At 43.8% G+C, this 24,169-nt stretch overlaps 2 protein-coding genes across 2 annotated transcripts in view; one reads left to right on the forward strand and one right to left on the reverse strand.

Annotated features, from left to right (window-relative positions):
• mfap2 (microfibril associated protein 2) lies at positions 1-4,432 on the forward strand. The gene is made up of 9 exons (XM_083771687.1): positions 1-94; positions 1,740-1,801; positions 1,935-1,982; positions 2,405-2,431; positions 2,546-2,647; positions 2,808-2,849; positions 2,982-3,069; positions 3,158-3,231; positions 3,543-4,432. Exons 1-9 carry the CDS (start codon positions 18-20, stop codon positions 3,644-3,646), a joined length of 624 nt encoding a protein of 207 aa, XP_083627813.1. The 5' UTR covers positions 1-17; the 3' UTR covers positions 3,647-4,432.
• Positions 4,087-24,169, reverse strand: part of crocc (ciliary rootlet coiled-coil, rootletin) — a 24,348-nt gene continuing 4,265 nt past the window's right edge. The window contains exons 5-36 of the mRNA XM_083771649.1: positions 24,004-24,158; positions 23,558-23,723; positions 23,353-23,459; positions 22,619-22,846; positions 22,429-22,519; positions 22,244-22,330; positions 21,952-22,164; positions 20,733-20,932; positions 20,369-20,551; positions 19,873-20,017; positions 19,619-19,765; positions 19,293-19,523; positions 18,634-18,827; positions 18,380-18,507; positions 17,514-17,683; positions 16,385-16,564; positions 15,938-16,072; positions 15,286-15,429; positions 14,966-15,204; positions 14,611-14,770; positions 14,268-14,435; positions 13,696-14,131; positions 12,960-13,126; positions 12,741-12,861; positions 10,484-10,647; positions 9,597-9,812; positions 8,979-9,203; positions 8,735-8,884; positions 8,421-8,621; positions 8,108-8,239; positions 6,154-6,327; positions 4,087-5,725 (exon numbers count right to left, since the gene is read on the reverse strand). Of these exons, the coding sequence (XP_083627775.1) occupies positions 5,639-5,725; positions 6,154-6,327; positions 8,108-8,239; positions 8,421-8,621; positions 8,735-8,884; positions 8,979-9,203; positions 9,597-9,812; positions 10,484-10,647; positions 12,741-12,861; positions 12,960-13,126; positions 13,696-14,131; positions 14,268-14,435; positions 14,611-14,770; positions 14,966-15,204; positions 15,286-15,429; positions 15,938-16,072; positions 16,385-16,564; positions 17,514-17,683; positions 18,380-18,507; positions 18,634-18,827; positions 19,293-19,523; positions 19,619-19,765; positions 19,873-20,017; positions 20,369-20,551; positions 20,733-20,932; positions 21,952-22,164; positions 22,244-22,330; positions 22,429-22,519; positions 22,619-22,846; positions 23,353-23,459; positions 23,558-23,723; positions 24,004-24,158 (5,544 nt within the window). The 3' untranslated portion in view covers positions 4,087-5,638. The remainder of the gene's footprint in view (positions 5,726-6,153; positions 6,328-8,107; positions 8,240-8,420; positions 8,622-8,734; positions 8,885-8,978; positions 9,204-9,596; positions 9,813-10,483; positions 10,648-12,740; positions 12,862-12,959; positions 13,127-13,695; positions 14,132-14,267; positions 14,436-14,610; positions 14,771-14,965; positions 15,205-15,285; positions 15,430-15,937; positions 16,073-16,384; positions 16,565-17,513; positions 17,684-18,379; positions 18,508-18,633; positions 18,828-19,292; positions 19,524-19,618; positions 19,766-19,872; positions 20,018-20,368; positions 20,552-20,732; positions 20,933-21,951; positions 22,165-22,243; positions 22,331-22,428; positions 22,520-22,618; positions 22,847-23,352; positions 23,460-23,557; positions 23,724-24,003; positions 24,159-24,169) is intronic.

Below are 24,169 nucleotides of genomic sequence, written 5' to 3' on the forward strand. Positions count from 1 at the left end.
GGAGTGGAGGTGGTACAATGTGGCGCTCAATTATCCAGCACTCTAGGCGCATGAGATCTGAGGATAGTCGGAGGACAGTGAATCAAAGTTATAGGTAAGCGTTTTAAATGTTATTGTTATATTATGTACATTTCTGCTTTGAATGCATGAACCCAAAATGAAGTGATACAACTTTTATACCAGGTTATGTTGATTTGGTTGATTAGAATAACTTAAAAGGCAATGATAATTTGTAGGTACGGTTTCCAAGAAGTAGCCCATTAAAATCCACGGCTCCAATTTGTTTTTAATAGCTGATGCTGCAAATTGCGCCTGTTTAATAAGAGCACTTAATTGCCACTGGTTTACTCTTGCGCCCCAGTGATTGTTGTGTAGACTTGTTGCTGATGATACATTTTGTGCAGCCTATAACGGTTCTTCCGAAAATGACATGTGGTCTTCTGTTTTCACTGGAGAAGATTCTGTAATCCGGGGGGTGGGATTTAGCAGCTCAGCCTGTGGCAATGACAATACAATAGAGCGAGGTTGGCCAACACAAATACAAAAAAAGTTTTGGGGGGGTTTAGGGGACATAGATATTTGTTTTTGCTTGCGTCTTGCAAACAAAAGCCAAACTTTTAGTAAATAAATGACCGCAACCCATTCCCTCTTTCTGTCGTGGTTGTGCCCAAATCCCCTCAGTCCCTTTGTTTGGGGGAGGGGGTCTTTGGGAAAGCACAGACTAAATGGGGAGGGAGGGGGGCTAATCGCTCCCAGATGTGTGCTGTGAAAACATATGGTTTCCGATAGCCACTGTGATGCACAAGAGGAATGTGTGAGCACAATCACGTGTTTGTACTCACACACACATATACAAAGTTATTGATGCACGGGCAAACCTTGTGCAGGCGTGTTTACATCACACAGGGCCCTAACTATAACAATGTAACAACTTGGCCACCTCAAACTATCATATGATGTTGAGAATGTCAGAGCAAAAAAAATCTTAAAAGCTACATTGTGGTTGAGTAAACTGAGTTAAGGTACTTATTAATAGTTTTTTATTGTGATTTGAATATATCTATTGGAAGAATGCATTACTGTCAATCTGTCCAAATCACATTTTTGCTTAGGACTTAAACTGAGGAGCTCTTTGCTTGGTGGAAACTAGGAGAAAGGGGGAGGGATTCATGGAAATGACCAGTGAGGGCGACAAAAGGGAAATGAAAGATGTGGAGAGAGAGCGAGAGAGAGAGGGGGGTGGGTATAATATAAGCGGCGACGGAGGGCTGGGGTAGAGGGGTTCAGTGTTTCTTTTCCTGGAATGCAGCCCCGAGATGTCTGCTGTAGTGAGCTCTCGCAGTGAAACGGAGAAAAGTAGGAAAACAGAGAGATTGTTAAGGGAGACAGACGTGCCACATTCTTGCTGTCAATGTTTTCCCTTTCTTCCCCATGACTGTTTGGGGCCAGGGAGGAGAGGTGAAGGAGGGCATAGGAAGTGAAATTGGCGGGGGGTTGGAAAGGTAACAGACTGCAGAGGTAGACAAACTGAAAGGAAAGCAGAGGTGCATTTGGGGTAATGGGGGGGGGGGGGGGGGGGGTGGTACAGTAGGTACTCAGATGATTCCATAGTAAAGACATTTTACAACTGTTCATTCCCATAGATATCATATTTGTCATGTGGTTAATTCATACAGATACACTAAACAGACATTCAACAAAGTATATCCCTTCTTTTTTTTCTTTCATTTTCCCCTCAGTGTCAAAGTCAGTCTACCTCCTACAGTGACCATGAGAGTACTCCTATTACTATGCATGCCAGGTAACTCCCCTACAGAAGTACTACATGGCCTTCTATATTCCTTTAAACATACACTACACATACTGTAAGAGTGTTCACATTATGCTCCATTTCACTGTTTTGTAAATATTTCTGTTCTTTGCAATCTCAACAGTTCTGCTATTTGCCCAAGGCCAGTACCAGGAACCTGTTTCTTTTTTGGGTGAGTTCATTATGATATTTTCTTTTAAATTTGTTCCTTCCTGCTCAGCATCAGTATCATGACCATGGCACTCCAACATCTGTTTACCATTCTATGTCACCTGGCCTAGAGGATTTATTTCCTCCCTTTCTTGTTTACCCCACAGAGAGGAATGTTTGTCATAGTGTCCTGTAAACAGCACTTTGGCCACTAAAGCACATTATTGGTTAACATCTTGAGCATGAAGTCATACATTTGACTAAGAATGCTGGCAGTCTCCGCTGTTGGCAAGCAGGTGGCACATTTTATGGGGTGCGGTGTGTGTGTGTGTGTGTGTGGGGGGGGGGGGGTTGGGGGGAGTGGAGTTACAGAACTAATTGGTTTCACAATGTAAATCTCATGAAAACCAATTTCTTCCCTTTTGCAAAACCTGCCCTTCACAGAGGACTATGACCCTGATTATTTCACAGGTGAGATATACTTGCACATGCTCTTTCGATGTGGAATTATCGATGAAGACTTTTGTCATATTTGAACACAAATGTATTCTTCCCAGAGGTTCACTCTGTCTTTTCTCTATTTAGACACCCCTGAGGGCCCTGACCCCATTTCTGACAACCATCAGTCTCTCCCTGGAACTTTCCAGCAGCAGGTTCGGCAGCCAGTAGTACGTCCAGGACAGTCAGGTATGTATGCACTGACTAGGCATGTGCAGCTCCTGAATTCTTCTGGTGTCACTTTCATAAGATTTACAACTCTACTACGTTAGAAACGTGCCTGCAAGTGGACTGTAAAATCCATTTATAAATACCGGTATGTATCTTCTATCATCTTTGTCTCTGTCAGAGTCTGAGTTGGAGACGGAGCCAACAGAACCAGGCCCTCTTGGTAAGAAAGCTGCAGGACAAAAACAAAAATGCTTAAGTGATTATTTGAATGTGTTTTGGATTATATCATGAGGTCCTGTATTGTTACATGGACCTCATGGAAAACATATTGTCTTCCCGTGCTGTACTGTAGATTGCAGAGAGGAGCAGTACCCATGCACTAGACTCTACTCTGTTCACAAACCATGCAAGCAATGCCTGAATAGCATCTGCTTCTACAGGTATGTTGAACATGACACAGCTCAAAGGGTCATTGCTATTGAAATACATCAGCATCACCAAGTGAACCTGTTCTTTTTTTGTGTGCAGTTTGCGACGAGTGTACGTTATCAATAAGGAGATTTGCGTCAGAACTGTGTGTGCACATGAAGAACTTCTAAGAGGTGAGTCCAGTATGGCGTGTGTGTGTGTGTGGAGGTGTGTGGCTGGGTGGGTGCATGCATGCGTGTGTAGTGTGTAGTGTCTGCACACTAATAGGTGAAAATATACCGTTTATATGTTACGGTTGAAGAACAGATGAACCGAAACATTGTTGAATAAAGATTTTTATATGCAAGTGAGGAATCATTTCTCTATTGAGGTAGCGTGCAACTTACAGGTAAAGGGGGGGGGGGGGGGGGGGGCTTTACCTGTAAGTTGCACGCTACCTCAATAGAGAAATGCTTTTGTAACCATCACCAATTTCTCTGTTTAGCGGACCTGTGCCGTGACCAGTTCTCTCGCTGTGGTGTAGCAGCGGTCAGTGGACAGTGTGGCTCACTAAGCAGCAGTTGTGGTAAGAGCTGTGGGAGCTGCTGAGAGAACATGGGAGACCAGCGAGAATGGCCGCCCACGAACTGCCGTGTCTCCACCCAGAACACCCCCCGTCTTGTCCTCTTCCTCACAGCCACGCCTTCTGTTCCCTCTCCTCCTCCTCCTGTACTGCATAGTCCCCCTGCACTAAAAGAACTTTGATATGTTCTGCTCATTTCTGTTTTTCATATATCTGTCCGCTTAATGCCAACCCCCCCCCCCCACACACACACACCTGCCCATATATGTCAGACCAGTAGCGTGTGTGGTTGTGTGTGTAAGGATAAATATACTCAAAAGAGCATTGATGATTGTATACTTCACTGGTGCTATAAAATCAATACCACACTGGTACTATCAAATCAATATCACACAGGTGCTAGAAGAGCTAGCACACATTCAGAGATGCACATAAAAATGTGGAATGTTTTTATTTTATTCTTGTGTGTGTGCGCCATAATTCACTATATTAATCTAATATTTTGTTGTTATTTTACCGTCTTGAAAAGCAGCCTTAGTCATGACTCATGACCAACTCAACACTGGTGGCCACTGTGCACTGACATCAGACAAAATATATGGTCATCAATAATCTAATTGATTGGGAGGTATGAGGTCAGTATGCTGACTGACCTCAGTTTATGTCATTGCCACTTGGACCTGCACGTAGCATCCCAAGCAGCATACATTCATATTCCAGTGGCAGGAAATGCTTTGAAAAGGCATCTCACAAATGACCTCTGTACTACTGCTTTGTAAAACTGACTCACTATAAAGACTGAGAAAAAGAAAGCTTTTGTTGGTTTTGTTTGTTTATTACTACAACTTTGCAATGGTGTTGTACCATATATATATTCCCGTATAAACACACACAATGATTCCAAAATAGTGTCATAAAAGTTTTTATGCAATGCATTATTTATTGGGTACACATCTTGTTTATTGCTCTAGCAAAGATATTAATTCCATGTGTTCCCTGCAGTCATAAAATAGTTAATGATGGTTACTAATCACTTAGTTTGTGTCAGTTACTCATTAGTAGGGAGTTGTACACACTATCATAAACAGTAAGTTTACCATCACAGGTAAATACTGGACTTCTCCAGTCATATGTAACACTATTTATAAATCACAGTCTAGAAGATCAGTCAAATCTTCAGCAGTTTATAACTGCAGCCTTCATCTGGCCATTCAGTTTGGTCCCTGATGCCTGCCCTTGATGAATACTGCCCTTTCTATCCCCAATTGTTAATACGAATATGAACAAGACTGTCTAATTTATGCTCTGTAGTACAACGGCACACTGAAGATAGCCATTCTACAAGCCACAACATGTCACAGATGTGGCAAATTGTGAGCTTGTAGATCAGCTATTGTCTGCACACAACACCGTCGTACAGTAAAGTATAAATCAGGCTTAACAGTGTGCTGGCAGTGCTGTGGTTTTCATTCCTGCTCTACAGTACATCCAGATTGGAAGAGAATCCTGTGGCGTCTTGGGTTTCTTTTCTGAATAAAGAGGATGAAGCCAGGGACGATGTTGAGTGGTGGGCCAGAGAGAGACGCTTGCCAGCAATCAGCAGCAGACTGCTGGCATTCACATCGTAGAAGCGTAGCCGCTGTGCTAACTACATTACCACAATGCAAGACTGTCGTTTGTTGATTTATGGCAGGTATTGTAAACCACTGTAAAACAATCAACAAAGCACCATTGTGTTAAAGGGGCCACTCATTTATTCACTTGTTAAAAATATATGCTTCCTTTGCTCAACGACTTAGTAGCAAATAAACCTTGATTTTGGATGGTATAGGAACCAAGTCTAAGGAGATCAGTGCTGTTTTCTTCACCGTTGAATACAAAACAATATATCATTCATGTTCGGAGACATTCATGTTCGGAGACGTTCATGTTCGGAGACATTCATGTTCCTCCTGTTAAGATGATTCGATGCTGGTCTATCTTGAATTTGTGCTGCCTGGTAAACAAAGAGATGCATCTCATTTTCCCCCAGATAACAAGGATGAGGTTAAGGAAGGCTGTCGTCGTTTCATCTCCTGCTGAAGTTGCTCCTTCAGAGTAGATACCTGTGGAGCGAACAGAAATGTACACAGTTTTACATACAGCAAATACACAAAGGCCATGAACCAGGTTGTACGCATTATTCTACGGATTCCTCTGGGAAACAGGCCATGTATTCATTATTTGCACAGTATACAACTACATACAGAAGCCATAAAACCTTCTGCATACATTGTTCTTTGAATGGTAATAGAAAAGAGAGGAAGGACACGAAGGGACTTTTAAGGACCAGAGAGTGACCAGCACTCGACACAGGAAAAGTCTGGAGTGTTTAATAAACTCTTAAACCTCCTGAACACTAGCGTTCCTATTCTGCAACGATTATTCAGTAAGAATTGCAACACGGTTTAAGTGGTTAGAGTAAGTGTAAATATTCTTGTATACTTTCAGTGTGAGTCAAGACTCTGGATTCTACTGTATATTCGGCCTTTACCTGTTCCTCCAAGCCTTTGACTCTGTGACGGTGGGCTCTCTCTCTCGCTGCCAGGGTCCGCTCTATTTCCTTGTAGTTGGACCTCAGCCTCTCGGACTCGCGAAGTGCTTCGTCATGGTGCCTCACGGAATTCTCACACACACTGTGTGACTGCTCCATCTCAGCCAGCTGAGTCTGCTCATGACACATACACACACACACACACACACACACACACACACACACACGATGGAAGATGTGACAAAACCTTGGTCTTGGGCTTGATATAAGACAGCAAATAAATACCATAACCAGCAGCAGTGATATGACATCTATGGAGGTAATAATAATAATAATCGCTCTCCGTATTACAATTTAGGCATGTAGCAGATGCTCTTAATCCAGAGTGATTTACAGTAATCAAGAACAACACATTGTATTCTACTATTCTTCTTGATCTCACTGTTAAGGATTTATAACATGTGTGATGGGTTTGGTTATGGGTTAGGGTGCAAGGAGAAGAAGCAAAAGAAAATAACCAATATTCCAGCTTTGGTCTTTACATTCTTAAAATGTAATACTTGTATGCTTGTAAAATCCTTCCCCAAGAGCAGCAATAACAGGAATTGGGGAACAGAAGAACAAAGACAACAATTCTCTACAGCTCAATATATAGGCTATATTCTAACAAAGAGCAGATGTCGCCAGAGCTGGATGGCCACAGGCTAATAGTACAGCCATTTTGCAGTGATTCCTAACCACTTACAAATGGAGTTACATTTGCCTGGTTGTAAATAACGTGACCGTGTCTTGAATGGAGCTATAGTTATGGTGCCTGTGGTTGGAGAATGAACGAAGGGAAAATTATGTATGTACCACATTAAATCTGTTCTATGGAATGTATTTGGCATATTGAGAACTGTTTGGCTGCTTTAAATGGGTTTTTTAGTACCCAGTGTGTGGGGAATGACAACTAGGTCCAGACACTAGTCTCTAAAGCTCTCACCTCACAAAGGTGTAAAAATAACAGCAGCTAAGAAAACAAATGGCCATGGTAAAAGCCGACCACGCATGCTTTGGAGATATTTTGTATTCATTCCTTCCTAAAAGTTCCAGTGCCTGTGAGAGAATTCATGTGTGTTGTGTTAGTTATAGTGCTGTAGTTGAAACCACCTATGAGACAGAATCAAGACCCAGACCAGAATAATTCAAATCCTAATTGAGACCAAGATCATAATTGTATAATTGTGTTGGTCTGACATTATAGTGTGGGTTCAGAATTGACACAAAGTCATGTATTTCTCATGGCAATATTTCAAAAGGACGTAATTATTTACAAATGTAAGTAAAACACAAATAATGATGCGACAGGGGAGTTTTATATTCAAATGTCAGTAATACTGAATCAGTGAATTAATACAGAGTCCTGTTATTCACAGGGAAGATGATAAGAGCTTTCTGTTACAGCTTCTGAATAGCAGACTTCAATCGAATAATCATTTAAGTCAATCCAAACATTGACAAGTTTTAGTAATGGAATAATCTGTGGTTTGCCATTTGCAACTTAATTAATGCTAATAATCCTTGCATATTATAAAATGAAGTTATGTTTTTGATTGCTGTGTAGACATTCGCCTAAGCAATTTCAAGATATTGATTTAGGTTAAGATAACATGCCATGAGCATTTACCATAATGTTGTAGTTTATTACGATATCTGAGCTTTATTTCAAGGTCCAAGTTCATCACAAAGGTTAATCAAGTAACCTAAAAATGAATGAATTATGAAAACAATCTTTATTTGCAGCACTGGCTACAATTAATGACTGCACTGGTTGCACTAGTCTTGGCCTGAGACCAACTCAAGACCAAGTAGGTGAAACTGAAAGCAGAGAGAGACCATCAAAATGTGGTCTTCTTGAGAGTGGTCTCGAGACTGAGCACTACAGCAGTGCCAGTCAAATGCTCCTTCCCACCTGCAGCAGTGCAATGTGCTGTTGTGCGTCTTGTAATTCTTGCTCAGCTGTATTCAGAGAGCGATCCAAACGGCTCTTGTCGGCAGAGAGACGCATGTTGCCTTCCTCCGTCTTCAGCTTCTGACGTTCAATCTATAACAGTAGAGTTAGGCACAAAACACCACCGCATGAAAAGAGGATGCTGGGGTAAATCAAATGTTGCACGGGAAGTACACCCAGTAAAATCCTTAGTGTTAATTTATCCATTTGTAAAAAATACATTTGTGTGCATTGATTTTGTGTTCAGTTCAATTTGATTTCAATTGTTCCCAACCTTATCCAGTATACTCCTCAGTGCAGTTTTATCTTTCTCCAGCCTGACTGCCTGTCTTTCAGCATCTTTCTTCTCAGTCTCCAGCATGGCGACTGCTCTTTGAAGTGCACGCAGTCTCTCATCTGCAGATGCCCGTTCTGTCAGGGCCGACTTGGCATTGGCCTGGGCTTCCGCAAGGTTGGCTGCACGCTGCCGGAGAGCCTGTATGATACCGCACAGAAGGCCGTCACTCTGAGTTGGTTCAACTGGCACACATCAATTAAACAGCTGAGATGGATGGAAAACAAAACTGATTAACACTCTCTCTCCATCACCTCTTGAGCGTTGTTGAGCTCGGCCTCCAGTTCCTCTCGTCTCAGCTCACTCTGATTCAGCTCGCACTGTAGGCTCTGCACACGCTCAGTAAGGGTAGCTATGTTTCTCTTCCCTTCCATCAAGGACACCTGTACTTCATCCATCCGTTCCTGAAGAGCACAGAGGAGTTGTTTCATCACTGCTATCTACCAAATTAGCAATGGTCTCTAATATATACTTCGTCACCCGCTCTTTCTCACCAACCTGCAGTTGTCTCCTGTCCTGTTCTGCCACACTCAGACTCTTCTGTAGAGTGGCCTGCCGTCCCTGGGTGCTGCTGTGAGCAGCCGAGACCTCCTGCAGGTTCTGATTCAAGCACTGGTTCCTCTCTTTAAGGAATGATTCACTTTCTTGTGCCTTGACGAGAGCATGGTTCAACCTCTCCACGTCTCTCTGCAGCAAAGCCACACGACTTTCTCCGTCTGCAACCTGAGATATGACAAATAATGTAGAAATCACAGAAAATTATTACAGGCTATACAGGCTATACTGTACAGGTGTACAGTATGTATAAGCCATATCATTTGGACATGTAAAGGCAGGTAGATGTTTATAACCTTTTAGAAGCCATATCATTTGGACATGTAAAGGCAGGTAGATGTTTATAACCTTTTAGTTTTTTTATCACATTAAAACTGGGAGAGCATCTGTGTCATTAATTCTGATTTTTGCATTGGCTATTCAAAAATAGCATATATACATGCTCACAGCGTGGCTATTTTTGAACATTTTTGTGTGAGAACTACTGATTTAGAAGGCATTTGTAGAAGCACAATGGACTAAGGTCTTGAGCACTGTGCTTGCTATATGCCTACTGTGTACCTGTTTGAGCAGGGAGTCATGACGTTGCTGTGAAGCCTGGCTGTCGGCCTCTCTGTCCCCCAGGCTCAGTTTGAGCCGCTGCAGTTCCCCCTCCAAACTACGCCGCCCCAACTCCACCCTGGTGGCCCGAGCCTCGGCCGCCTCCAGGGCCTCGCGCAAACGTCTCCTCTCCGCTTCCAGGCGCATTTCGGCGGCACGCTGCTTATTCAACTGCTCCTGCAGAGACACAGCAGGGAGAGGGACGATGTGTGAAACCATTTCACGTCATCATTTTCCACTGTTGTGGCAAATCATTTATTTTATCGCATGGCAGTGCTGCTTGCCCCAAAATCAAGTCTTTTAAGTTGCGTTAAGTATACAGTTGGGCATCGGATAGTCTGGTTCTCTAATGAGGATTCAGGGTTTGGAACTCCAAACGTACAGAGGCAAACACAGACGGTCCACAAACACTGTCACTAAGCAGCCAGACAGACATAAACTACACAGAGTTGATCTATAGCTTGTTGCCGTCCTCTCTCTCTGTATATACCTTTCATTCAAAGGGTTTCTTCCCCTTCTTGCCTCATACTGTATAACTGAATCTGAATCTTTTCCCTTCACATTTTGCCTACCAAATCCCCCTCTCTCTTTGAACTGTCACTCTTCAGTACAGTATGTCCATGCTCCCCCTGTTGTCCAAAAGGTGAAATGTTTGTACTGAATGGAGCTAGAGTTAGAAAACTAGACATAAGGAGAGTTGACATGGGGTGTCACATTTTGTTTGCAGCATCTGTTGTTATTACATTCCCTGCCATTTTGTTCTGCACACTCCCGCAGCACCGCTGAGTTCTGGCATATGGTAACGCCGTACAGTGCGTATGTTCACACGCACCAGCAGGCTTCTGTACCTGTGTTTGTTTTTTATCCGTCTCAGCCGCTTGCAGTGCCCTTTCTAAATCCTTGATTCTGTCAGTAAGAGATCGCCGCTCCCTGTCTCCTCTCCTTACTGCCTCCTCCTGCTGCTGAAGCAGCGTCTGGGTGGTGCTCAGACGCCCATCCACACCACGCTTCCCTAGATGAACATCACACACACGCACACACTGAGGGATCAGGCAGAACTCTAAAGGTATAGGGTCTGTTCAGTTATTAGAGAGTCTGTTCGAGAGTACATAATTAAATCGTGGCTGTCGGGCCTAAAGCCTGTATCTCCATATTTTCATAATTCGTTTGTTAATTAATGCCCTACTGCGTCACACTACTGTGTCACAAAGTATCAAAAATAGCCAAACTACAAGCTCACAACATGTCATGGTGCGACACGTTGTGAGCTTGTGCATCTATCTAGGGCTGTCAAATTTTAATCAGATTAATCACAGCTTCAAAATTAATTTAATCATGATTAATCACCATTCGAACTATGTCCAAAATATGCCATGTTTTCCTGTTTATTGTTGTGGAAATGGAAATATAAATGACAGAAAGCGGATATACATTTGTTTTTGAATGATTTTTGTTTTCTAATGCATTTAGTATAGACATGATGTGATGTGAGCATTTGTAGGCCTAGCCTACACTTTGAGTTAAATCAACACTGGCTTTTGGCCATGTAGACTGCGGTCCCCCAGGAGGAAGTCACTAATGTTGCTCTGGAGAGGGAAGTCTGGAACACTCTGGTGGAGCTGTTGCCCCCGCGACCCGACTAGGGATAAGCGGTTGAAGATGGATGGATGGATGAATGGAGACTGGAGTCCCAGTCCAGAGATGAAAATCATAATAAAATGGCCTAGGCTACTTTCTATCAATTTAATTTGGGGGTCCTTGAAATTAAAATAGCTGAGAAGCAATGGGTTAAACTGTAGACTATAGTTAATTGAAATTCACAAAATACAATAATGGCACATAAGCATTTTTGGAAACAGGGCTTGGTTTAGAAAAGCCTATATTTTGCGCTAAAGTAATTATTGAATAACATATAAATGTAGGTTTTAAGGCTAGAATGGCATTGTAGTGGACTGTAGTGAGAGGCGAGATTGTCTCTCCTTCATTGCGGGACTGCAGGACTAGTCTGGAGATAGTTAGTCGTGAATCAGCTTCAGTCAGTGTTTTGGTTCGTACCTGGAGTTGCGCATTATCTCTGCGGTGCACAGCAGCACAGGAGAACTGTCTTTAATATATCCATGGTCGTTTTCAGTTGCTTTCCATGTGCGACACAAAAGTACCATGTGTTTGTTTTGGTAATAGCCTACTGCAGGCGCAGCCATGCTGATTCACGTAATCGCGTAGGACAAAACGAAACCAGCCGGACAAACATTAATGGCATTTTCTAAATGTCCACAAGTTGCGACGGACCCGAGTGATTCTTGCAGCGCGCTGATAGCTAACACTAGTAGTGTGTGTGTGTGTGTGTGTGTGTGTGTGTGTGTGTGTGTGTGTGTGTGTGTGTGTGAGTGTGTGTGTGTTTGTGTGTGTGTGTGCGCGCAGTGTAGCCTAATGGGGCTTTGCTAGGCAGACAAAGTAACGCAACAGAGTTACAGAATCAAACCACTTTGCAACCAAACTACAATACACAACTGGTGTTGTTCAATCATGACTGTGTGCTACACAGTGACAGATTTGTTATGCTCTGGACGTTCCTGAGCCGCGCGCACGGGCGCATGTTAGGGGGAACACTAACATGCGTTAAATATTTTAACGCAATTAATTAACGCAATTGATTAATGCCATTAACGCGTTATTTTTGACAGCCTTAGCATCTACTATTCTTGAGGGGCGCTAGCCCCTCCTATATAAAGGTTTAATGTTTGTTTTGTAAACGCCATTGACAATGAAGGGAAAATTTACGTCATAATGTGCCTCATTACGTCATATTGTCACTTTATTGTTAATGGCGTTTAATGGCACCGTTTGTTTTACATCACCATTGCATCACCTAATCAACACGAGTTAGACTTTAATATATTAGCGCCCCTCACTTCACACGAGTGTGATTTTTGATAAATATTGAACCAATGAAAAGTATTAACAAGACCTTTTTTGAGGACTAAATAACTACATCGGATCCATTGGTATACAGGTTTTTCTTTTCTCCATTTCATGAAATGTAACTGTTTTCGAAGGTTTCCACCCAACAAATGAATGAGATTGATCAATAAAACACGCTTCTACCTTCTTGGCTTTCCTGCAATGAGTTTTGTAGCTGAGTAAGACGGTTCTGAGTGGAGTCTCTCTCCTCAGTCACCTCCTCCAGCTGTCGTTGCAGAGCCCCTAACTGGCATCGGGCATCGTCCTGTAACAGTAATTGGAACCAAACACTTGAATCATAAACAAACAAAAAGATGAATTCCAGTGAATCTTCACAATGGCACTGTTGTGTTGCGGCGTTACCCGGTCTCTCTGTGCATCTCGTAGCGCTTGGAGGAAATCTCTCAGGCCACTTCGCAGAGTCTCCGGGTCAAGTTCCGGCAGAGGGAGAGGAAGGGGAGTATCGCCCCTCTCTGGAGATAAAGCACCTGAACATACTAATGTATTATCAGAGGTACTCAACCCAATATCTGTAGAAAAGAAAAACAACAATTACACTATATACTACAACTATCATAGCTATCTTTATCTTATGAACAGTAATACATCCTAAAACCTTTAGTGTTTTACTGCTACTTACTTGCTTTTTCCCTCCTAATAAAGTTGTTGTTATCTAACCCTCTCCCCCTGACCCCCCACACACATGTAAAGCGACTCTGGGTTATTAAAGCGTTATATAAACCCAAGGTGGTATTATTATTATCATTATTATTATTAAACCATTGATAATTTACATGTTACAGTTGTATTATAAAAATCACACCTGTGTGAAGTGAGGGGCGCTCTTATCATACATAATCTCATTCCGGCCAATCACAAGTTGCTTTTGAAGACTTTTGTCTTCAATGTTTGTGTTTACACGAACACTCAAAATTGTCCATTCATTGTCAATGGCATTTGTTTGTGTAGGACAAAGTTTGTGTTTGCACATACACGAAAAGCTGGATATAGAGGGGCAATCAATCAATCGATCAATGTAGCGCCCCTCAAAAATATTCTAAAGTTGTTCTTAAGTGCTTCTCTCTCGGTACATTGCTACCTTTCTGGGACGACATGGACGAGCGTAAGGGTGACATGCTACGGTGCCGTGAGATCAGGCTGGGCAGTGAGGAGCCTCCCGCAGGGGTCCTGCCCCTGCCTCCACTGAGGCTGCTCCGGCCCCCAACGCCAATGCCCAGCGTACGCGTTAGCGCCGACTGCAGGCTGCCCAGGCGGAACTCCAGCTCCCTCCTGGCGGATTCGGCCCGGGCCAGCTCCGCCTCGGTAGCGGCCAGGCGGCCCTGGGCTTCACTCAGCTGCAGACTGGACTGAACGGCACAGTCCTGAGACGTCTGGGCTCGAAGTGCCAGGTTCCTGGCCTCGTCCTGAAGCTTCTTCTCGCAGCCACGTGCCTCCTGTAGCTGAGAGGTGAGCTCTCTCTCACAGCCTCGCCAGCCGGCCTCAGAATCCAACAGCTGCTTTTGGATCATGGAAAACTAGTACACGCGCGCACACGCACACACAAACATGGGTAGAAAGTATTACAAAATGACTGTAGACTCACTACATATATGATATATCGAGGACATTTCTCATTCATAAAGCTGCGTCATGGAAATGTTTTGAATTCACCTCTTTCTTGAAGGAGTTTCTGGCTGAATCAGCCTCAGTTAGCTTTTGTTTGAGAGTGGAAATCTCCTTCACTCGGTCCTCCTCTCTCTGCTCCTCCAGTGACAGGCGAGTCTGCAGTTCGGCCACCTCCCTCCCTTTCCGCTCCTTCTCGCCATCCAGCACCTTCACCTGGAGCCATGCAGGAGAAGCAAAGATCTCATCATGTGCACTCAACTCAGCTGCCAAAATACTTGAGTGGATGTAGTCTAGAATGAAAACCAAAGGTAGTAATAAGCTCAACTTTGAGGCTTCTCCGTTCCTATATGACAGAGGTGTACATACGAGAGGCGGTCGTGATTCTGACCTGTCTGCGTAGTTCCTGGAGCTCCCGTCGGGCCTCAAGTCTTGACCTTTCAACCTCCCTCAGACAGCTGCGTAGCTCAGCCACCTCCTTCTGGGCCGACGACAAACTCTCCTCCAGCACAGCTAATCTTTGGTCCTTCTCCTCACACTGGCGCTTCACACTGGGACGTGCACACATAAATTATGATGATCATTTTATTGTTTGCTTGGACAGGATAGTGGAACGAGACGGGAAAGCCGGGTCAAAGAGGAGGAATGACATGTTGGAAATCAAACTGGCGATATCACAATTATGTGGTTGAACTGGCAGTGCGCCCCTCTTATTTAATTTATATAATTTCTGTACAGGATTTTACCTGATCCGCTCAGTTTCTGAGCTTCTTAATGTCTCCCTTAGCTGGACATTCGACTGGTTGAGAGTGTCTCGTTCCTTGGTGACATCAGCAAGGGTGCGTCGCAGCTCCATCCCATCTCGTCTGGAGCCCTCTCCCACGTCCCGGGTTTGGCTGAGGCGCCGTTCTGTGTCCAGCATGTCCCGTCTGACCTGGTCTCTGCTCTCCTCACTGGCTGACAGAGCGCCTCTGCATTGCTCTAACTGGAAGCGAGAGTGTTGTTTTTTTTTCCAATTTGTACACACTGTAAATGAAACACTGAAGAGGATGCTAGGATGTTCTACCTCTTTGAGAGCGACATCAGCTCGTGTCTGTAGTTCAGTGCAGGTTTCCCGAAGACTGTTTTGGCTCCTCTCATGAACACTGGCCGTGTCCTCCTGTTGAGAACGAAGCTCTTGTAGCTCGCTGGTCAGAGCTCCAACTCTGGTCTGGAGGGGAAAAAACACAATGAAATGCTGTCATACAACAACAGCAACACTGGTTTTAAGGGTGTTCCAAGGGGTCCGCAGCTAAGTGATTAATAGGAGCTAAATGGACCCTTACGGATCTGTAACTCTGGGAGTGTACAAGTGGAACCAAATGTCTCCTTTGGTACACTCTGAGTTAAATTAACTCTGAGACGCTGGTTTTACAGACTCAGTGTAGATGGCGTCCCAAGAATCAAGAAGGTTTTATTTGTCACTAACTTATAGTACGACTACAAGCAGAAAAATTTTGTTGGGACTTGTTCGGCTAAAAGATTGTACAATATTTTAGACATAATAATATATTAAGTAACAGAAGAAATAATATAACAAAAAGTGAGGAACACTGAGATAAACATTTGATCAAACAAGGGTCAATAGCCTAATGTAGATCAAACAGTGGGAAATTGAAAAGGTGGAGAATCAATGCAGTCTAATCTACCAGACAGACATCACAGTAGTTTATTATTACCCGCTCCTGTTCTTTGTAATGAGCTGCTTCTCTGGCAGTTCTATCGGCCTCCAGGACTACAGCGGACAGCTCAACCTGCAGGGTGGACACCCTGTCAGACAGAAGTGCTTTCTCTGCCTCCTTCAGGGAAAGGGCCTAGGGAGAAAACATGCTATCAGTCCTAATAAAAGTTGTTTTGAGAAATAGCTGAATAGCAACAATATGAATGAAAATAAAGACTAAGTAAAATTCAGGTGTCCCTGAAAAAGACCTTACAGGTCGAAACGTTGGTTTCTGTTAATACATTTCCACTTTCCGGAGTGTGCGGCCTTTTTCTTCTTTTCCGAGGATATGGATGTTACAGTATGATGAGGAGTAATGCAGACAATGCATACAGTATTATGGACTACACAACAGCATCTCTCTTTCACACACTCTCTCTCTCTGAACCAGGGACACAGTTCAGACCTGTTGTTTCTCCGTCTCAGCCTGTAGGAGACATTGATCTCTGTCATGGTGGAGGCTCCTTAGTTCCTCCCGCAGTAGCTCCCTGTCCCTTTCCACTCGGAGGAGCTGCTCTTCAAATTCCTCTCTGAGCTTCCGCAACGCCCCCTCATGTTCAGCCATCAGGCGGTGGCGCAGGGCCTCCTGTGGAACATGACAGCCAAGTCAATCACAAGCACAGTCACAGCCCACCATCCAACCTTTAACCACTTAAGTTTTAAGCCTTACTTTATACTTTCTTGTATGATAGTGTCTCATAACTAGTATGTCAAACAAAATATGTATGGCTATCCGGAGTTTGATGAAGTCAGTGTTGTGATCTTCATACAGTGTGGAGTTCCAGGTGATGATAGTTAACTCCACGTATGGAGATTGGAGATCCATGTGTTGTACCAACTTGGCTCATTTGCAAGTCTGAGTCGTGTCAACCACAGTGGTTATCATGAGACCGTCACAATAAGGTCATATATTGACATTCCCATATGGGTTTAATATTGATGACATCAGGGATCCCATTTATTGGCATAACAGGGATTGTATTAGGGCATCGGCTGGGAATGGGGAATGGCCCCTGGTGATGTTATCTACGTCGCGGCTACTACATATATGCCCATATATGGAGGTCCCTCCATACGACACGTGATGTCACGAGGCATGACCATATATGGAGGCGTGGGGTGACTAACGGATGGACGGACTGACAGGAAATGCACGTTTTCATAGTAAATGCGACGTGCAGTCACAAAAATAGCCAACCTACAAGCTCCACGACACGGAGCATACTGTACGATGTGAGCGTGTAGAGCTGCTATTGCTGCCCTATTTTTGAAAGCCTTTAAAAAAATCTATTTAGAAAAATATTTAAAATGTTAAACTAGGATGAAAAGCCTCAATGGGGAAACAGGTTGCACGTGTTTGGTTAACCACCAAATTGCACCATGATACAGTATGTTAGATATTGACTGTCTCAATATTGTGATTTGATGATAGTGTATTAAGCCTCATTACAATAGATTGCTTCACAGCTCATTTAAAAATGTAATAATACATGCAATTCATGCAAAGTAGCAACAGTGCAAATGGAAATTCTCACCTTTTCTGAGGCCAATCTCTCCACCTCCTCCTGATTGTCAGAGATGGCTTTTTGCATGGTCAGCTGAGCCTCTAGCTGTGCAGTGTTCAGGGCCTGAGCCAGAGCCTCTCTCTCCCTCTCATTCTGGGAGAGCAGGTTCTCCCCATCTGAACGCGTACGCCTCAGTTCCGCTGCAAGTGCCATCACAAAGAGACAATCACACAACACAACCAGACGTTGAGTATTCTCTTGTTATTCTGTTGCGTTGGGGAGAAATGATCGTTGCCAGGACATGTTATAGTTATGTCACTTGGAAATAAATGGATCAATTCTCATCATCTATTGCAGGGTTTCTCAAAGTGGGTGAAGTGGCACCCTAGTGGGTACCTTGACGCAAGTCCAGGGGTGACTCAGAATACTTTATTTATATTTATCAATGTCACTTGCACTTTACTTGGCGTGTTCTTTTTCAGTCTACAGTACACCACGTCTCTTCACAAAATATAGCAGATCTACAAGCTCAAACGCAACTATAAATGTATAACTCTCGTACCTTCCTACCTACATGACTGCCTGCCTAGATATACTGTATCTCAAACAAACTCCCACTATACCTTTGACAGGCAGCCTCTGTAGACATTTTTAAAGCACAGCTACTTCAACACTCTTGGTTTTAGTTGAGCTTTTAAAAGACTGTTATTAATGTCCTCACTGTATTGCATTACTGCTATTATTTTAATGTTGTTTTATGTCTTTGCTTTTCATTTTTCTCTATGCTCTGTAAAGCACTTTGAGCTGCATTTATGTTGTGAATGGTGCTATACAAAGATAAATAATAATAATAATAATATTATATATATATATATACATATATATATTCCGTTCACCTGTTGCATTCTCACTGCGTAAGCAAAGACTTTGGATCTCGGTTTCCAGCTGCTCTCTGCGAGACTCCACCTGAGCCAGCTGCTGCTGCACTTCGAACAGACTAGTCTCCAGGGACTCGCGCTCAGACCTGCACGGGTAGGGAGGCAAGCACTGGTAACACAGACAGACAGAGAGCCTTTCTCATGTGCACACACACACACACACTCACAAACACACAGAAGTGCGCACATGTGTACAGTACACAGACACACACCTGAATGCGGTCAGTTCCTCCGTCAGCATGGCATTCTCCCTCTCAGATGCAGTCAACTGGACCACCAGTGCTGCCTTCTCTTTGGCTAGCTCTGACCGGCCGCGGCCAACCTCTTCTAAAGTGACTTCTTGTCGCTGGCCCTCTCCCCTGACCATGCCCAGTTCTGATCCCAGAGAGCTCACCTCGCCACACAGCTGCCAAGAAAGGATAAGAGGTGAAACTAGAGGAAAAGAACTGCAGTCCACATAGTAAAATCACCTGTAAGGGTAATTTCTTTAAGGTCCAACGATGACCCTAGCGTCCCTATTCCGATGTGAAGATTAGGCAATAGGCACACATAGCAAATCTATAAGCTAGGCTTTTGAGTGGTTAAATCCACAGGGGTTAATTCCATCCAACAAGATAGACCGCTCTATATAGTTTATGCTTCTTTGTTGTTGTACTTTTTCAATGTCCTACTCTTTACCTGTACCTGTGTAACCTTAACTGCTGTGCCACCTGACTACTGAACTTCCCAGACGGGATAATAAAGGTACGTCCATACAAGTTACTTCCTCCTGGGGAAATTCCTCAATGTCAAGTGAAAAGAAGCGGACTGGCCAGCATTACGTGTATTGGAGGAGGAGACATGTGCTTGTGTGCGGATGAATGTAGAATACCTGAGTGATTTTATCCTGCAGTTTAAGTTTCTCAGTCCTGAGATTGTAAAGCTCCGCCTCCAGCGTGACCCTGCTCTGCTCAGAGTCCTGCAGGGAGTGATGGAGGGTGATACGGGTCGAGTCGAGCTCCAGCCTGTCCTGCTCTACTCGGACCAGCTCATCCCTGATGGTGAGCCTCTCTTGCTCCGCCTCACATTTCTGTATCTGCAGAAGAGCCTTCTCCTCCTCGAGCTTATAGAACGAGACACCAGGATCAGGTTGAGAGAGGGACTGGAGACATTCATATGGACGGGGCATATACTTATATACTCAAGAAATAGCCCTACCTGGATGATGACGGTGTTAAGGTCAGCTTTGTCCTGGGCTAGGCCTTCATTCATGCCGCCCATTTTGGCCAGAGAGTCACTGAGTGCCGCCTCCTCTGATTGGAACTTATTCATCATCAGAGTGAGTTCTGAATTATTGCTTTCAGCCTAGAAAGGAGGATGAATGACTGGTCACAAAATGAGAAGAACGCAGAAAATGAGTGTTGCAACCCCTCCTGGCATCCTTCTTGATGCCAGTTTTGACATTTTCTCACCCGAGCAAGTGCTTCCAAGAGCTGTGCCTTCTCTCCCTCTAGCAGCTGCCTCTCAACCTCCAACTGTTGTTGAATCTCCCTCACTGCAGACAGATCCCCACGTTGGGCAGAGGATCGACTCTCACTCTGCTCCCACTGCTTCTGACTGGGAAGAAAATGTATTACATAGCATGAGTATTGAAACTTAAAAAATACTCAAAGACATTGCATATGTAATACAAATAAGCTTACAAAACCGGATGCAATTACTTCTATGGCAGATCTGTGACACCAGTTGGAATTATGACAGGGCCACAGTGGCAAGAATCAAAGCAGTGAAGAGGATGTTGAGCTACATTCTTTATTTGACAGTTGTCTAGTATAACTTTTGGAGAACTGCAAGGTTGTGGTCTCCTGAACATCTACTGTAGATGTGAGAATGTGGATTGCACCATTTATATTTTTGTTCATACGTTTATGTAATTCACTGATTCATCTACAAATTATGATTACTTACAGTTTCTCAGTCTCAGCCTTGGCCCATTCCCTCTCCTGAATAGCAGCCTCTTTATCCTCCCTCTCGTGATCGCGCTCCCTCTGTGCAGATGTCACCACCAGCTGCAGCTTCTCACAATCCATCTGGAGGATGTGGGTGTTGCTCTGTGCTGCCTGGGTTACCTTCTCTAGATTTGCCATCTCACTGGGAGATGCATAATGGAAGGAAATGACACAAGATGAAAAGATGTGCAGTGCAAAATATGTGTCAACGATGGTACTGAGGATACACAATTTAATTTAAAAGAATACACTTGAGGATTGAGGAGAATTTGTAACAACAAATATAATTTGTAGTTACTACACTGATATAAGTATCCATTTACCTGGCCAGTGCATCTCTCTCCTGCCTGATACGTTCCCGTTCTCTCTGTGTGGACTCCCTCTCTCGTTGTGCAGTGTCTCTCTCTCCTTGCAACGCTTGGTTGCGCTGTTCAATGTCTCTCTTGGCTGATTCGGCCTCTGCTAGCTGCCTGCGCAACTGTTGCACTGATGACTGAGCAGAGAATAAACGTCCTCGAACATCCTGAGAACAAAAACAGAAATCATTACAGTAAATAATTGGATAAGTAAGTGATAAATAGACCCCAGATTAATCTACTGTATAATTTGCACGTTACAACAACAACAAAAGGGTTGAGTGTTTGGGTGGTTTCTCTCAGCTTTGGCAAAGAACAGTGGTTGGAATCTGTGGTACAGGTGATGTATGTTAAGCAATGGCATCAGGTAAATAAATCATTATAACTTTAGAGCACTTAAGAGCACTACTCAAATTTCTTCTAGTAATTTCTTACTGGGTGCACGGTCTACTCTAGACAATGTATTTGACAAGTAATTGGAACAGGTAACAAACAAAGCAATACATGTTTCAACACAAAGCCTTCTTTGGTGTTATATAGTATGAAACTGAAAACGGAAGTGCCTCTTCAATATGTAACTAGAAAAGGTGCCCCTCGGCTCACAGGTCTCCACCAGGGCAGGTCAGGTTGTGGCCTCCTGGTGGCGCTATAATAGGCCAATGTGAAAAGAGTGCCATCTTCTTACCTTGGGTGGCAATTGCATGATTTGAGGCATTGTGTTCCAAAAATGTGTTTTGCAAAAATCCACCTGTTGGCGGTGCTATAACAGGCCAATGTGAAAAGGGTAGGATATATTCCTCAGCCTAGTAGGAAAGTCTGTGAAAGATTTCATGTAAATTGCACACTTGCATGATTTGAGGCTTTTTGTTCAAAACGGGCCAATCCTGCAAACTTTGAAAGCCAATGTTAGCCAATTAGGTTGGAATATGAAATATCGGACAGATCCATTTTGAACACATGACTAGAGATAGTGTGTAACGATTTGCGGGATTTTTGGAAAGAATCTGGAGGAGTAATATAAATAAATGTGTTTTTCAAAAGCCTCCTGGTGGCGCTATAACAGGCTGTTCTGGAAAGCACACACACACGGACACACACACACACACACACACACACACACACACACACACACACACAGTCACACACACACACACACACACACACACACACACACACACCTACACACCTGTAGCTGTAGCTGCCTGTTGGTGATGGCAGAGCGCAGAGCAGACAGGCTGGCCTCTGAGAGAGGAGGAACTGAGGAGAATCGAGTAGGAGAGGAGGATCGCCGTGGAGATGAGGAGAGGTGAGCTGAGGGGCCGTGGATCAAGGCCAACAATGGTGCACTAGAGTTGTCCTGGTCCGCCTCTGATGAAGAGTCTCCATCAGACAAGAGAGTCTAAGATGACATTACAAACAGTCAATCCATTCCTCATGTGACATTTCCTGTTTTTGTGAGAGAAAGTGTGTGTGTTTACCTGAGCAATGTCACGCAGTGTGTCCAGCAATGTCTCACTGTGTGCTTTCATCACCTGCATGTCTGTCTCATCATTGCTATTCTGTTCCTGCAAAAAGATGAAAGTCATAATCTTAGGAATGGAAGGACCTGACAAATAAGTATATGCAGTATATATCCAGGGGCCATAATGGCCCAGTCTCTCACCTCAAGTCTTCTGGTCAACATGGCGATATCTCTGTCTCTATCGTCTATTTGCCCCTTTAGCCTCTCCCCCTCTCGCACCGCATCTGACAACCTGATGATCCAACACATTGTTGTTATTAATCCCATAAACTCACATTTATCCAATGACAAACTGGTTATAGGCCAGAGTCTGATCTTTCATCTCCCTGACCTGGCATTGAGCTCAGTTCTCTCTGCGTCTGTCCGGGTCTGAAGACTCATCAGCTCTGACACTCGTTCTCTCAGCTGGTGCTCCAGCTGCGCACGCAGAGCGGTCTCCCGTTCCAGTGACAGGGCCATCCCTCCCTCCCGACTGTGGACTGCAGCGGACAGACCAGCACAGGACAACTGGGTAGAGTGGGACACCCGAGCCAGCTCATTACGCATGTCTGACAGATCCCTGGGGGAAGATGGGACAACAGTTGAGACACAGTGAGAGAGAAAACAGTGCCACAATGTAAGCATCGTAGGAGTTACAGTAGAACCCCATTCTTCTGAACTCAAAGCAAATGCATGTGTGATATACTGTGGCAGTGGGGTGTGGTTTGTTCCTGAGCAACAGAATGGTGCTCCGGTGCAGCAGTTAACAACTGTGTTAAATGGACTGACTGTCTAGTGTTCTTTATACAGTCAATCAGCCCTCTTTCCCTGTTCTGTATCTTGACTGGGGCTGTGTCAAAATAAAATGACTGTCTTTGTACAAACCGGACAATGTGAGATTCCAACAGTGTCACCCTGTGGCGCTCCACTTTCAGTAAAAAATTAATCATACCCCACTGCCACAGAAACCACACAAATTATTTTTTATAAATTTTAAAATAAATAATATATATGCCCATCTCATTTAATGTATGAGCTCCAGCTACAATAATATGGATTTTATTCCCCCAAGTTGTTAATATTAACCTTTCAGTGGCACTCTTCAGTTCACAGACATGCCTGCGGAATCCAACCACTTGTCGCCACAGTGTCAAAAGACGACTGTGTTCACTGCTGAAGTAACTATGAAAAGACTAAAGGGAGCAGAGAGACAGCATAGACAGAAGTAAATAACGTGAATTTAATATATTCAATAAATGCCTTTTGTTGTTTTAATGTATACATTCCCCACCTCTTCCTCTCTTCTCCAATCACACTCCCTTTGCTCCAGTTCCTCTCTGGCTTTTGTCCAATCAACTGTGAGCCTGCGTATGTCATGGCTGAGAGCCTCGTTGGCCAGTCCAGCCTGCTCCAACTGCTCTCGCAACATGGCATTCACTGCAGACAAACTGCTGCTTCTGCAAGGACAACATAATGTACACAGTACCTGAGCATAAATAACATTTCTTCCTGCAGACGAGACAGACAGAAATATAGCAATAAGTGTGTCATGCTGCTTGCTGACTACCGGTATATGGTCAGATAACTGAGGACATGGTGTGAATTGGAGCAATGTTTACATTTTGACATCATGTTCCAGATAACGTCATGCATTAAACACAATCACGTTAATATAAATCCCCCAGACTGCAATTTCAACTCTAAATCAATACACGTGTTGACATAATGATCAGGTACCTTTGTTGTTCTTCCTCTAGACGGATTAAAGCATCCTCTAAATTGCTGCTCTGTTCGTTGTTTGATGTTTCACTGAGCCTGTGTTGCTCCTGTTCTGAAGATCTCTCCTGCAGTGTCTTTTCTAGATCTCCACACCTCTTTTTGTATTGTAGTACCTGAAATGATA

Source organism: Protomyctophum parallelum (genome assembly GCF_964188405.1).
Source record: "Protomyctophum parallelum genome assembly, chromosome: 8".
In the NCBI taxonomy this organism is placed as follows: domain Eukaryota; kingdom Metazoa; phylum Chordata; class Actinopteri; order Myctophiformes; family Myctophidae; genus Protomyctophum; species Protomyctophum parallelum.

Coding starts and splice junctions, on each gene's coding strand:
- mfap2 (XM_083771687.1), top strand. CDS start 18: ATGTGGCGCTCAATTATCCAGCACTCTAGGCGCATGAGATCTGAGGAT. Junction 2,648..2,807: donor AGTACGTCCAGGACAGTCAG/GTATGTATGCAC, acceptor TGTCTCTGTCAG/AGTCTGAGTTGGAGACGGAG. Junction 3,070..3,157: donor AATAGCATCTGCTTCTACAG/GTATGTTGAACA, acceptor TTTTGTGTGCAG/TTTGCGACGAGTGTACGTTA.